This window comes from Mirounga leonina, unplaced genomic scaffold (assembly GCF_011800145.1).
Source record: "Mirounga leonina isolate KUSES-001 unplaced genomic scaffold, KU_Mleo_1.0 Mir_165, whole genome shotgun sequence".
NCBI lineage: Eukaryota > Metazoa > Chordata > Mammalia > Carnivora > Phocidae > Mirounga > Mirounga leonina.
Genome location: NW_023270415.1, coordinates 49443708 through 49459464, shown reverse-complemented (window position 1 = coordinate 49459464; position 15757 = coordinate 49443708). Strand labels below are relative to the sequence as shown.

Below are 15757 nucleotides of genomic sequence, written 5' to 3'. Positions count from 1 at the left end.
TATGTTCCATCAAATATGTTAATAACCATGATTTTTTACCAAATAAGACATACTTATAAATAAATGCAATATTTACTCTCTCCATGAAAAAAAAAACCTTGAAGGAGGTCATTCTTATGAATGAATTTTTAAAGTAATTAATGTTTATTTATACATGTCTTAACTTGACAAAGAACCCTCTTATTTTGCCACATACAGAAATACTGGTGTAAGAAGAAGCCATCTGTTTCAAATACTTTCACTAATTCCTTTACTGGGGAAACCATTCAAACCTTATAATCAAGGTTGCCTGGACTTCTATCTCAAAAAGAATTAAGAAAATATTAAATGCTCAACACTGATGAACAATATATCCTCAGCCAATAGTAATGTCTTTAACTTTCTAACTATTTCTAAGTGTAATTTCCTAATCTTCATTTCCTTTATGCATATGTACATATTTTTACTTATCTTCAGTCCTACACATTGCTAATAAATTATGATTACATTTTAGGTGTAAAACACCAATTTTTCCCATATGTTCAAATATTGAAAATCTATTTATTAGAGGTTAGTTGGTAGGTAGTGACAAGACTGAATGGTGCAACATGAAACCATATTACCCATGAATGAATTTAATACTATTAATGATTAAGTAGCAGAGGAGCCATTTGGGGGATGATTAAATATTAAAAGCTACAAACTCGACTAAGTCAAATTAATTGCATGAAAATCTATGATACATGTAGCTAACTAGAAAGAACTCTATTCTCATTGTTCTTCACATACACTATTCTTAATTCACTGGGGAGGAAAAAAGTAATGAAAATTGTTGGTAGATTTAAGAGTTTCAGATATTAAAAGTCATCAAAACTAGTTATTATAATAGCAACTAGAATAAGTATTAGCATTAGCTATAAGAATTAGTACAAATTGATTTACATTAGTAAACTTAAGCTATAAACTTAAGCTATAAGAATTAGTACAAATTGATTTACATTAGTAAACTTCATGTTCTAACCCATGATCCTGTATTGTGATTTAGAGAGAATGACTTAGTAGATTACAGTGACCCGAAAGAATAGACACTAAATGAGTCCACATAAAATTCATAGTAGTGTAATTATTACAACAAAAAATGATGTTAAGGCCAATGCAAATAACAGTGGGTAAATGTTTACTCTGTGGAGAAGCTGAAAAAAGTGAGTGCTGTAAAATTAGTGTTTAAATAATACCACCCAAGTATAAAAGACTGTAGCTAGTGAAAATAAAATTCTAGTCATCAGAGACATTATTTTAAAAAGGAGTGAAGGTAATTCTCTAGGCTTTCCTATGACTAAATATCCCATAAGACCTATCCTTTGCTCTAATTCTCTATTCATCAAATAGCCTTCTGATATATAATTTAGTCCTCTATTCAGCAGGGAGATTGTGATCCATGTAGACAACAGTCATTTGTTATGTTGCCAAATATATTTCCCATGATTGATAAATGACATGGCTTTTGTGCTTATAAATTTACACTTCTGCAATTTGTTTAATGTCAATCAATTCTCCATTACTTCACAAAAAAAAATGTTGCTAAGCCTGGAACGTGCTGACTCCATGAAGATAAAATTATCCCATGAACGCTACACAAAGAAGCGAACAGACAACCCCCCCCTTTATAATAGACACATCAAGAAAACAAATTAGATTCGCACGAACAACAAACCAATAATGCCACTTTTCAGTCTAGAAAACATTTCCAAGTTTCTTTTAATATTCTGAGTTGATCAAATTCTACTTGATACTTTGGACTATGTATATAATTCAAGGTAAAATGCAAACACTGATGATGATAATAATAACAACAACAATAATCACATCAGTTTATATTCCTGAGAATATTTAACTTTTATAACCACCCTTAATGTAGGTATTATTTCCTGAGGAAATAATGAGGAAAGTGAATCATAGAGAGAAAACCTACCTGAAGTCATATGGCTCTTAAGTGAGAGAATCAAATTCTAAACCCATGTTTGTTTGACTAATGCTCATGGTCATGGTTTCAACCACTATGCTATACTTGCCATCCTCCATATTTATAAAATACTTGGCATAATGAAGATGGAAATCATAATTTCAGACATGTATAGCTACATGACCAAATTTTACTATAGCTGCTTTCTCATTCTGACATAAGTTTCCAATAGCCAAAATTAAAACATAACTGTGTTTCATTTGGGGTCATACTATGATAAATGAATGCTATAAATATAACCTCATTTTAGTGTATCAATTTAAAACCATCAATAGCTATGAAAACACTAATAGATGCTTGTTAATACCCATAATGGGATCTTCAAATTCTATGACATATATATCGTTTAAGATAATTCAATAAAGGTCTGATAAATCTCACTGAAAACTTACTTTGCAACCTCCTTGTTGGGCTTTCTCCATGGAGCTGTCGTCGCGGCATATATGGAGAAGGGTGGGGAAGTGGTAATGAAGAAACATCATGGGTCTGAAGTTTGTACCAATGTGGCTCATCATCTAATAATGCTGTTTCTAATTCAATTAAAATCTACAAAATCAAGAGACAAAAGAAGATTATATATCTACAATATAGAAACTCCCTTAAATGGTCTCATAACTTTTATAATAATGATAATTATAATAATAATGTTGTTAGGTCAAAAGCAATGTCATGTTACAAAATTGTCCATATGTTTTGACAATAACTAAATAAAAGATAAATATGCATAACTTTTTATTGACTTAATAATTTTAAATATCTAGATATTTTATAGACCTCTGACCACCCACCTACTGTTAAATTTGCCATTACATAAAGACACTACAAAAAAAAAACAAAAAAAAACCCTACAGGCCAATATCTCTGATAAACACAGATGCAAAAATTCTCAATAAAATATTAGCAAACCAAATCCAAAAATACATTAAAAAATCATTCACCACAATCAAGTGGGATTTATTCCTGGTATGCAGGGTAGTTCAATATACACAAATCTATCAATGTGATACATCATATCAATAAGAGAAAGGAAAAAAACCATACAATCATTTCAGTAGATGCAGAAAAGCATTTGACAAAGTACATTCATGATAAAAACCCTAAAAAAGTAGGTTTAGAGGGAACATACCTCAACGTAATAAAGGCCATATATGAAAAACCTACAGCTAACATCATATTCAAAGGTGAAAAACTGAAAACTTTTCCTGTAAGATTAGAAAAAAGACAAAGATGTCCACTCTCACCACTGTTATTCAACATAGTACTAGAAGTCCTAGCCATAGCAATCAGTCAAGAAAAAGAAATAAAAGGCATCCAAATTGGTAAGGAAGAAGCAAAATTTTCACTATTTGCAGATGACATGATACTATATATAGATAATCCTAAGGACTAACAAAAAAATACTAGAACTGATAAATTCAGTAAGGTCACAGGATACAAAATCAAAATGCAGAAATCTGGTACATTTCTACACACTAATAATGAAGTAGCAGAAAGAGAAATTAAGAAAACAATCCTATTTACAATGGCACAAAAAATAAAAAAATACCTAGGAATAAACTTAACCAAGGAGGTGAAAGACCTGTACTCTGAAAACTGTAAAACACTGATGAAAGAAATTGAAGATGACACAAACAAATGGGAAGATATTCCATGCTCGTGCATTGGAAGATTATTATTAAAACATGCATATTCCTAAAGCAATCTATAGATTTAATGCAACTCTATCCAAATACCAACAACATTTTTCAAAGAACTAGAACAAATCATCCTAAAATTTATATGGAACCACAGAAGACTCCAAATAGCCAAAACAATCTTGAAAAAGAAAAACAAAAATAGAGGTATCAAATCCCAGATTTCAAGATACGGTAATCAAAACAGTATGGTGCTGGCACAAAAATAGATACATAGATCAATGGAACAGAATGGAGAGTCCAGAAATCAACCCACAATTATATGGTCAGTTAATCTTCAACAAAGGAAGCAAGAATATATAATGGGAAAAATATAGTCTCTTCAACAAATGATGTTGGAAAAACTGGACATCTACATGAGAAGAATGAAACTGGACCACTTTCTTACACCATATACAAAATCAAAATGGGTTAAAGACTTAAATGAGACCTGAAACCATAAAAATCCTAGAAGAGAGCATGGGCAGTAATTTCTCTGACATGGGCCATAGCAACATTTTTCTAAATATTGTCTCCTAAGGTAAGGGAAACAAAAGCAAAAATAAACTATTGGGACTACATTAAAACAGAAAGCTTTTTCACAACAAAGGAAACATTCAACAAAACAACAAGGCAACCCACTGAACAGGAGAAGATATTTGCAAATGATATATGCAGCAAGGGATTAATATAAAAAATATATAAAGAACTTATGTAATTCAACACCAAAAAACCCAAATAATCCAATTTAAAAAATGGGCAGAAGACATGAGCAGACATTTTTCCATGGAAGACATACAGATGGCCAATAGACACATAAACAGATGCTCAACATCACTAATCATCAGGGAAATGCAGTTTTCCCATTACAGAAATAATGCTTATTACTACAAGTCTGTAATAACTAATATTTGTATATCATTTGGTAATTTAAAAAACATTTTTATTTACATTTAATTTAACCCTTACAAAAACTCTTAAATGGGGAGACAAAACCAAATTAGAAGTGTCTACTGTATGTTAAGAACGATGTCATATATTATCTTAATTCTCAGAAAGAGACTGCTAGATTGGTCTTATTCAACTTTTACAGATAAGGATACCAAGGCTAACAAAGGTCAAAAGAACTTGTCTAAGCTCAAACTAACTGGTAAGTGAAAAAGGTTTAATATGAATCAAAGTCTGTCTTATTTAAAACTCTTGTGTTCAACATATCATGCCACTAGGAATTCAAAACGGGAAAGAAAGTGAAGAATAGATTTTTAATATGAACCATATCATAATATGGATTTTATAATATGAATATTTAATAAATTTACAGAGGAAATCAGCCCACAGGAATAAATGAATCTTTTATTTCCTTTTAGGGTCCTGTGCAAACATGATAGTGTTTGTGATTATGTATATGAGAACTGCTGTGTAATGATAAATCACTATTTAGCTCTGGGAGCTAAACAGAACTGTATTAACTGCCACAAATACAATACATTTGTGAAACACAAACCAACCTTTCAGCATCAACACTGAGATTTCTACAATAGGAATAAACATCTAAAAATTGTCACAGATTATTTAGAAGCCATTTTTTATGGCATCAATGTTTTGTCTTGGAGTAGTAGCTAAATATATTCCATTAAAGAAACTGTTTACTTTTCCAGATATTCAAAATATAAGATTTTACTGATAATCACATAAAGAAAAGTATTTAAGAGGACATGAATAGTCTCAGCTTTAAAATTCCAGATACCTCTCCTAAGAATTCACTTTCTTCCTCTCGAACTCGAGCTTGATCCCAGAGAGTAATCTCTAGCATTCGTTCCCTAAATTCTCTTCGGTGGACTGGGGAATAAATGAATGTTTGGTTCCATTTGGGTTCCAATGTTTTCTTTACTGTCTTAGTTCTTCTTTTGTTTTTATCACTATAAAAAAGATAAGAACATATGAACTTAAACCTTTAAGTTTTGCCCTAAAAATTATTCATTTAAAATTTCTCAGGCAGGGAGTGAAATTTTACCACAATTTATCATACATTATAAATATTATAATCATTTAAATTCCTACTAAAATTTATAAGGATATAATTACATCACTTTATAAAGGCAATATTTCTTTTTTTAAAATTTTATTATGTTAGTCACCATACAGTACATCATTAGTTTTTGATGTGGTGTTCCATGATTGTTTGCACATAACACCCAGTGCTCCATAAGGCAATATTTCAATAAATCTGAAATCCTTCCATGATAATTAAAAACTTCATCTTTCTCAAAATCTAAATAAAACCAGACTGAAGAATATTAACTCTATAATACATATTGCCCTATTGGGAACCTTCAAAATGGCATGAACCAATAACATTACATATGCTGCTCACTTAAACTACAGAAGTGTAATTGCACAAAAGTCCAATAAATTGTGATGTTTACTTTTTATCCATATAGTTCAGCTGAGCAATTATAATTACATTTTATCAAGTTACTTTCTTGCATAAAGAAATACATACTTGTCCATTTGAGAGTTATCAGGTCTTTAAAAGCACTGTAAAATTATTTCTTTTTTTTTCTTTTTTTAGAGAGGGTGGGGGAGGGGTAGAGGGAGAGAGAGAACCTTAAGCAGGCTTCACACCCCATAGGGCTCCACACAGGGCTCCATCTCAGGACCCTGAGATCATGACCTGGGCTGAAATCAAGAATCAGCTGCTTAACCAACTGAGCCACCCAGGTGCCCCTGTATTTTTAACTTTTTGAGGAACCACTATACTGTTTTCCATACTGACTGCACCAATTTATATTCCTACCACCAGCGCACAAGGTCCCCGAAGAGTCAGATGCTTAACTGACTGAGCCACCCAGGCGCCCCTGTAAAATTATTTCTATGTGAGGTCACCACTATAATGTGGGCTGGAAATGCAAGCTGGCCATCCCTAATAGATGGGGCTTCCAGCTCAGAGGCTTCTGTACTTTTTTTGACTGCATATTTCTATCAAGTGAATGTTTTTGACAAAGCATCCCATTATATGCATATATATTTATGAAATATATACGTGTATTACTGTACTGTTGTACTAATATATTGTGTGAATTTGTGAATATACAAAATTAGAAATTAAAAATAATTAGGTAAAAATTTAGAAAATTCAAATATTTCTTCCTGAACTCCAATGGATTGTCTTAGACATCCCCTGGGTGCATCCATTCCTTTTGGAGATCACTACTCTAGCTTATTAGACAGGATCAATGGCTAGATAGGAATAAAGAAAATCATCTAGGAAGAAAACGTTAAGCTATCTAGAGAGCTTATTTGAAGTGAGAAGTGGACCATAAACTCTGAGAAGAACCGTATTAACTGCCACAAATTCCCTCAGCACAACACAATTCTAAGACTGTTGGAATATAGGAAGCAGGCAGAACTAAGAAAGGACAGGGTGTCTCTGGACTGGGGAGGCTATGCAACTTCTTCTCTTAGGTAAATACAAGGTGTAATGCTCAATACAGATTGGATTTAACTAATCAAGAGCACATATGTTTCCAGAGCTCATATATTTAATATGGCAGAAAGCCAGTTTAAAACAATGTATCTTTATTAATTTCTATGGTCTTGTTAGGAAAATAACTTTGCAAACACATGTAGGAAATTTTAACTCTATTCCATGTTATGGAAATGTGGTATTATAAATAAAAATAACTAAATAATAGAAATAATAACAAGGATTATGATTTCTTACTCCTGTCGTCTCCTCTCTTCATCTAAAATTTTCGCAAATATTTATAAAGCATCTATGTATATTCCACACTTTAAAAAATTAATTATGAGACCCTGTGAAGAGAGAAAGTTCCCTCCTTTAAAGCCAGGAAGAAAGCATTTAGTGGGAGCCTTGTTGCATAATTCAACAATGGTTTATACTGCAATCCGAAAGGAAATAGAAGAATAAACCTTGACTTCCTCTTAAGGAGTGAAAAAAGTTCTCAGATAAAGAGGACTATTTCAGAAGGGATTTCTATACTGGGTAGGAGGGAGAGTAGATAATCACTGAAATTCCGAGCACATCCACCATGTACAATTAACATTTAATAAGGTAATTTAGTGTATACTGAACCACCAATCCATGCAAAGAACCATGAAAAATTATCTTCAGCAAGTTAAAAAAAAAAGCACATGAGTTTTTATTTTAGAAGTATAACAAAGGGGCGCCTGAGTGGCTCAGTTGGTTAAGCGACTGCCTTCGGCTCAGGTCATGATCCTGGAGTCCCGGGATCGAGTCCCACATCGGGCTCCCTGCTCAGCGGGGGGGTCTGCTTCTCCCTCTGATCCGCTTCCCTCTCGTGCTGTCTCTCATTCTCTCTCTCAAATAAATAAAATCTTAAAAAAAAAAAAAAAAAAGAAGTATAACAAAAACCTTCAAAATAACATCAGGTTAAAAGGGGGGGCAGCTCAGTCAGTGGAACATGCAACTCTTGATCTCGGGGTTGTGAGTTCGAGCCCCATGTTGGGTATACAGATTACTTAAAAATAAAATCGTAAAACAAATAAACATAGACATTGGCGAGGGTATGTGCTATGGTGAGCGCTGTGAATTGTGTAAGACTGTTGAATCACAGACCTGTATCTCTGAAACAAATAATACACTATATGTTAAGAAGAAGAAGGAGGAGGAGGAGGAGGAGGAGGAGGAGGAGGAGAAGAAGATAGCAGGAAGGGAAAAATGAAGGGGGATAAATCGGAGGGGGAGACAAACCATGACAGACTATGGACTCTGAGAAACAAACTGAGGGTTCTAGAGGGGAGGGGGGTGAGGGGATGGGTTAGCCTGGTGATGGGTATTAAAGAGGGCACATACTGAATGGAGCACTGAGTGTTATATGCAAACAATGAATCATGGAACACTACATCAAAAACTAATGATGTAATGTATGGTGATTAACATAACATAATAAAATAAAAAAAACAAAGAAACAAACAAAATAAGATCAGGTTGTATAAGTCAAACACTGAAAAGTTGCTAAGAGTATTTAAAAACTAAGATCAATATGCATACTATTGAGATTTTTTTTTAATAGCAGCCCAACGGCAATAAAATAAATCATTGATCTAACAGCATCATTTACCTGTTAAGAATGGAAACTATTTTTTTAAATAAAATCTAACCTAAAGTCTTTTCTATGTATTTTCATGCTACCAGTATTTTTGGTTTCCATTTAATTTACTAGAGTAACTGTATGCAAAGACTTGATGTGTTCACTCAAAATGAGAGAAAGAAATGTATTTTGACTGAAAACCAACTTTACTTCAAGATATAAAAGAGTGGAAAGCACACCCAGCTATTTTTTAGAGTACATAGTTCATTACTTAGAAAATAACGTTTTGAATGGATTGACTGACACAGTGACGTTCCAGTCTAAATCTCTTCAATGCAGTCTCACGTGTCCCTCCAGGAATTCTTAACGATAAAAAGGCATCAATTATTTTCTACATTCACCTATTCAAATAGTTTTTCTCCCAGAAAAACTCAAGAAAAATGGAATAATTCATACCAAAAGCATAAATAGTCCTTTATGCATGTGTAAAAACTTGTATCAACAGGAAAAAAAAAAAAAACTGATAATGTAGCTGTTTCTGAGTTAACCAAAGAATTCTTTTCTCTTTTAAAGATAAAAAACCCTGGGGTTCCTGGATGGCTCAGTCGGTTAAGCATCTGCCTTCAGCTCAGGTCATGCTCTCAGGGTCCTGGGATCAAGTCCCATGTCCAGCTCCCTGCTCAGCAGGGAATCTGCTTCTCCCTCTCCCTCCGCTCATGTGCTCTCTCACTCACTCTCTCTTTCCAATAAATAAAGATAAACCCCAACACAACTTTATCAATCAATGAACTAAGCAACAAACTTGCTTAAATATTCTTCAAATTCCTGATACTAGACAAGAAAACAGCTGAGAAATAATTTGAGAATGAAATATTTAAGTGTTTCCCACATTCTTTGGTGTTGAGAAAAGATAAAAAACACTACATTTAAAACATAAAGGAGTGGTGAAGGGGACCTTCCTTTCCATTTGAGATCTATCTGCTCAGAAAGGGGGAGAGGGTATGTAAAAGAAAATAAAACTAAACAAAAAGAGTCAATCAAATAATAAATTCCATAACTTGAAAGACTTTTATCATCTTCAAAAGTATCTTTCTTCAAAGATTTGAGCGAGTAGAAACTTAAGCTCTATGTACACATAAGAACATAGGTGGGAAGGCAGCATGTCCTGCAGGTTGTTAGGATGGCATTCTAAGAATGCTTGCACTAGAAACCACGTGTGCTCTAACAAGCCAGGTGATGTGGCCTCCAGGATGGCAGGGTAATGTGCCTATGAAATCTGTCATCCAACTAAAATTTAAGCTAGGTAAAAGCCCCAGTTATGAATATCCTCTTTCTTTGCAGTTCAAAGTATATCCCTATCCAAAAGACAACCTAAGTTGTGAGAAAACAACTTTTCTTCAAGCAAACTTTGTAAGATAAAATTATATGGCAAATAGTTTCTAATCACTTTAGATGTGATAGCACCTTGACATATTTTCTGAGGAATTTTCTTCACAAATTTCACTTCAAAATAGGTATCACATAAAATGTAAGGCCTTTGTTAATGGTCTACTTCCTTTCTTTTCTCCTTTTCTTTGAGATATTGTTCTTCAGATGATACTTGGGCACTCAAATCTGATGATTTTCAACTTGAACTAAGTACATGTGGGTCCAGAAGTGTGTAAACGTGTTGAGGATCACATCTGTGCCTGGCCACTTCCAGCCTGAGAAAAAATGACCAGACCTTGAAAGCACTCTGTCCTGAAAACCAGGGATGCAGAACAGCTGGGGAAAAGGTAATTGGTGCCATTAATTCTCTCTTTTTTCATGATGTCTATTCAATAGTCTTATTTGTTTATGTACCAGAAATTAAAAATGATTAGATAATTTTTGAAAAGCTCTTTCTCCAATCCTAATTCCTCTGTTTAAATTAGGGCAGAACAATATCATTTATGCTAGTTAGCATGGACACAAACCAATGATGCTTGAAGAAGCTGATTCTGGGCCCCGTGGTAAAGTTTCCTGGATGATATGGTGTGGTGAAACATAAAACACTCATTAATTTTATGGAATATAAAGAAATGATATCTTAGTATGAGGAGGTAGAAGTCGTAAAGGAATATGATGAATACCTTTCAGTATCATTTCCAGCTTTTTGCTTCTGTAGATTGTGCTAAAAATGCACTTGATTTTAAAAAGTATAATTTTTAATGATTTTGATAAATGAAAATACACATCATTTAAGAATCCATACAATGTAAAATAAATATTAAAAATATCATCTATATTATAACATTTGATATATGTTTTAAAACAATCTTGAAGCATTTACTGTCACTGTTTTGAAGACTAATATGAATCATATGAGTAATATGAATCATATGAATAATATGAATCATTATGCTTATGTTAAACTTCATAAATATCTGACTCGCATGATACATAAAAATAAATAAGACAGAATTGAAACACCCACTGTTATTAACATTTTTTATATATTTTTAAGAACATTTATTTTTGTTTCACATCCCTACCTTCTGTCTGGAAGAAAGTAAATTTTAACATAAGGATTCCTTGGCCTCCCATCTTCCCTGGAAGGGAGATCCTTTGCTCCCAAAATTGTAACTATTAATTGATGACCAACCTTGTCAAACCACAGTTTTATCTGAAAAGCAAAAATATTCATTTATCAGCTCAAACTTTTATTGCCATACCATAATGTTTATATTTCCAATCTTTGCCCCATTCTCTTACAGTAATGTGAGCACAGAATGTAAGTTCTACTAGTAAGTTGCAGAGAGTTAAAATAAAAGGATATGCTATAATAACTTCAATGAATAGAGGAAATAATTCAGATATTTTGGGTTGACTGATAAATCACTTGAGCTTTTTGTTATCCTAATTTGATTGCTTATTAACATGCATGTAATAATTATACTGCCATAACTAAGAACTTTATATACAATGACTGCTCTGTGTCTATCTTTATGAAAGAATCACTGTGGTTCATTTTAGTTCCCCTACAATAATGAGTTCAAAATAATTGCTCAAATGAATTGAATAGATACCTTATTTATATGGCATTCATAGGGAATTTTTTAAGCAAATGTTTTAAAAGACAAAACATTTCATTTAAAAGAAATTTCAAAGATTATAAGCAAGGTGGAATTATTAGTAGCTTTAGTCAATAGACTCCTTAAGTTTGTATTTAAAACCATAATAAATTCATCTTTATAGATTTTTCTTACACAGATATAAAGTCCCCTTTTCATTAGTGAGAAAGATGTATCACATCCTTAGAATAACAGGGTATATTTTATCACTGGAGATGAGAAAATGTGAGTAATTTCCCCATGACATAATTAGGGATTAGAACTTCACATCCAGCTGCTAAATTCATTTAACAATTATCACCTCCCACACACATACCTCACACTCCCACACCTAGCTAGCTGTTTCTACCATGTCAGGATTTATAACTGTGGCTCTATCCCACATTTTGGCTCAGAACTCAGCACATCTTTGACCACTATCTTGATATTGAATCCAAAACCTGAAATTTGGGAATAAAATTATGGTTTATATATAGTTTTGGGGTTTATATGCTTTTTAATAGTTTAATTTTTCCTTTAATTTGGATGTACAATATTTGCAGCAGTTTAAAAAATTTAAATATATATCTCATGTCAGTCCTTCCCTCTCCTCCTGAAGTGTATATATATACATATATATAAAAATCATATAAAATAAATATATATGCATGTATATATGATATACTGGTAGTGCAGTTCCATTTCTAGCATGGTTTTATTGTGTCCCTCACTTCATATTTTAGAGAATGAGAGGCTGAGCAAGACTTTGACTCAGGAGAGGAAGACTTATGGCCCGGAAGAGTACATAAAATTATTTATTCTGCTTTTCACTCAAATGAAATTAGTCCTCTTAGTAATAGTAAGAAAAATAATTTTTAAAAACTATAATTATTACTCTTTATGTTGTACTAAGTCCTTATGTTTAATGCAGGTATTATCTTGCTGTTGTGTAACAAAGTTTTCCTAATAGACCTGCCAGGTATGGTCTCTAGACAAGTTTTTCTTAAAGTGTGGTTCCCTAACCTCCTTATATCAGTGTTATCTGGCTTATTTGTAAAAAAGTTCCTGTGGCCCACCTCTCACCTACTGTATCAGAATGGGGCCCAGGAACTCGCATTTTAACAAATCCTCCTGGTGATTCTCATAGGCATTAAAGTTTGAGAATCACTGCCTTAAACTAGGGGATCAACAACCTGGAAAAAAAAAAGACTCTAACATGCAAATAGAAAAAAAGTTCAAATATTTCCTTGTGTAACAATATGAGAACATAGATACAGATGAGGGTAAGTGGAAAAAAGAAACTATTCTTCTGGCAAAAGACATAAGGGGAAAACAACAACAAAAGTAAGAAATACAAGAATGTCTTGTATATGAGATGAAACAGAGATGTTGTCAGATAGCATCATGGTTCCTCTAAAATGTGTCACCAAAACCATATTAATTTCTGATATTCTCTATTTTCTATAGCAATAAAAGCTTATGGCTTTATTTTCCCATGATATTAAAAATCCTTCTCTGAGGATCATGACATGACTATTAGGCACTTCAAAGAGAAAAAGATTCTGAAAGGCTAAAGAAAAAATTTCTGATAAACTTTACGCAAACAATAATAATTATTATTAGACTACGCTCATAATTATTCAAGAAAATCACTGATTTCTGCCCATTTTTTTGAGGGATGAAACTAAGCACTTGCCATCTCCACAGGCGATCTTTTTGCTCCTCTAAAATTGTTAAAGAGAAACATTTCAGATACATAACTTCTAATGTTTGATAAGGAGTATTCTTTTTAGATTTCTTATGCCATAGAAAACCAAAAATATCATTTGTCAATAATATTCATTTTTCATGCAAACAGGTATTAGGCATATGGCCTTCATATTTTCACAATTATACTTTACAGTCTATTAAATCATACTTTCGAAATATATAAATGTTAAAATAATATAGATTAAAAAACAGGCACTTTTTAATTTTACTGATTTTTTAATCAAAATTACAACTTTTAATAAACTGTCTTAAATTAGGCATTTGATCAATAGCCCTAATTTTCATTTTATATTACAGGACTTGCATTGAAGTTTTTAATAGATATCCAGTTCACCTTATCAAAACAGAATTATCTTAGCTAGATTATTTTATCACATTCCTAAATTTCTTATCTGTGCTTTTCAAATGAATGGTTAAAATATATGTTGATTTCCCCAAAATATAACAAATGTATCTCCACAATTCTAGATATGACATACTTCTTATTTTAGCTCTATTTCATTAATAGAAATCCTGGCATCATTTTGATTGTTTTAATATAACAATCATTCCAGCTTTACCATGTACCCATTCTTAAATTTCCTAAGGAGAACTGAACAGCACAAGTAAATATTTAACTCTAAATAACATTAACTAAAACAAGTGCAATTTTTAAAATTTAAACTAAATTAGTATTATTCAAAGCCAACAAAAAAAAAACATGCAGCAAAGCAAGGAAAGCATACTACTACTTAAAAAAAAAAAAAAACTATATTGTCATTACTTTACCATATAAGGGTTTCCTAATGAAAAGAGGCAAACAACTTGTACCAAGTATTACAGTAAAATTAAACGACATTTCAATTACAAAATGTAAACAACATAAATAAACCCAACACATTTTATTTAGATTGTTATTTTGTTCTTTCAAAGTACTACACTTTCCAAAGTTGAACCTTATATATAATATGCATAAAATTCATATTTTAGATACGGTACAAATTTATTTGCCAATCTCCTCAAGGAGTTGTTGCTTGGAAAATGCAAGAGAATGTAGATGTTAAGTGATATAATGAATTATTTAAAGAGACAGCAACCTTAGTGTAATAAAGGATAATATCAACAGTATAAAATTAGCTATTTTTGTCAATGTTATATATATATATGTGTATATATATATGTACATATATATATGTACAGTCTGAAGCCTATCAGTTTTAGTATTCAGTTCATCATATAAAATCACTAACAAAGATTGTCTCTTTAAATTTTTATTGTATTTTAATCCCCATGCAGAATTTTACAAGCTGGCTTATAAAATGATTTGAAAGTCAATAATATGGTTTGGAGCAACATACCAAAAAAAGTTTCCTACTACGCATTTTCCAAAAACATACAAATAAGGGTTAAAACACAACTTTAGTTTCTATCAGGCAGACAAGGCCTTTACCTGAACCCTAGGAACAAAAGGCGTTGTTCTTCTACTAAGGCTTTGGCTCTGGTAAGCAAAATTAAAGAAAAAAGCAATAAAACAAAACCAAAAAGGACAACACGCTGGAACTAAAAGACCAAAGTAAAATAAACACATAAAACTATCCCTTAAATATACTTTTTCCATAACGATATATATCTAAATTAAGTACTTCAATATAATAAGTTAATTTTGCCAAAATGTTAAAACATATAAAAACTATATAAAATCTTAGAATTTTTAAATGTAATCAACATAACAAGAATTAAGACTGAATGTAAAGTTACACTTTTGGGCTCATGTACTCTGAAAAAATTAGTATAAACATAATCCAAGAGTCAAGAAATTTCAGGTTTCACCCTTAAACACACTACCATAGGAAAAAATCATAGTCCAAGAAGACGTTACATGAAAATGCATCATAGAATTTTAGTGAAAAGTTATTTGTAGAACTGTATGACTTCTCCAAAATTTATCTAACAAAAGTTTAAAAAACATTAGCCAAGTTGGCTTTAGCATTTCTTAAAAGAATAAACACAGTAAGATAAAAGTGTGCAGAAGGCACTAGACTAGTTGATTTATATCTTAAGAATTGATATCAGATTCTAGTATTTAAACATCATTTTTAAACATTTATTAGGTACCACTCAAGATAACACTGTTTATTGCTAATAACACTTATTAATGATAATACCTCATTTCTTTTTGTTTATATA

The 15757-nt window shown here is 31.9% G+C and overlaps 1 protein-coding gene across 34 annotated transcripts in view; it reads right to left on the bottom strand.

The window, feature by feature from the left end:
• The window catches only part of RIMS2 (regulating synaptic membrane exocytosis 2), a 580329-nt gene that overhangs the window by 262989 nt on the left and 301583 nt on the right, over positions 1–15757 (bottom strand). For 29 of the 34 annotated variants that reach the window (XM_035011697.1, XM_035011686.1, XM_035011694.1 and 26 more), the window contains 3 exons: positions 11264–11394; positions 5423–5594; positions 2395–2548 (listed from right to left, as the gene is read on the bottom strand). In XM_035011697.1, the coding sequence (XP_034867588.1) occupies positions 2395–2548; positions 5423–5594; positions 11264–11394 (457 nt within the window). Of the gene's footprint in view, positions 1–2394; positions 2549–5422; positions 5595–11263; positions 11395–15020; positions 15069–15757 lie in introns of all 34 variants that reach the window. The other 5 variants (XM_035011690.1, XM_035011699.1, XM_035011701.1 and 2 more) reach the window with 1 other exon arrangement.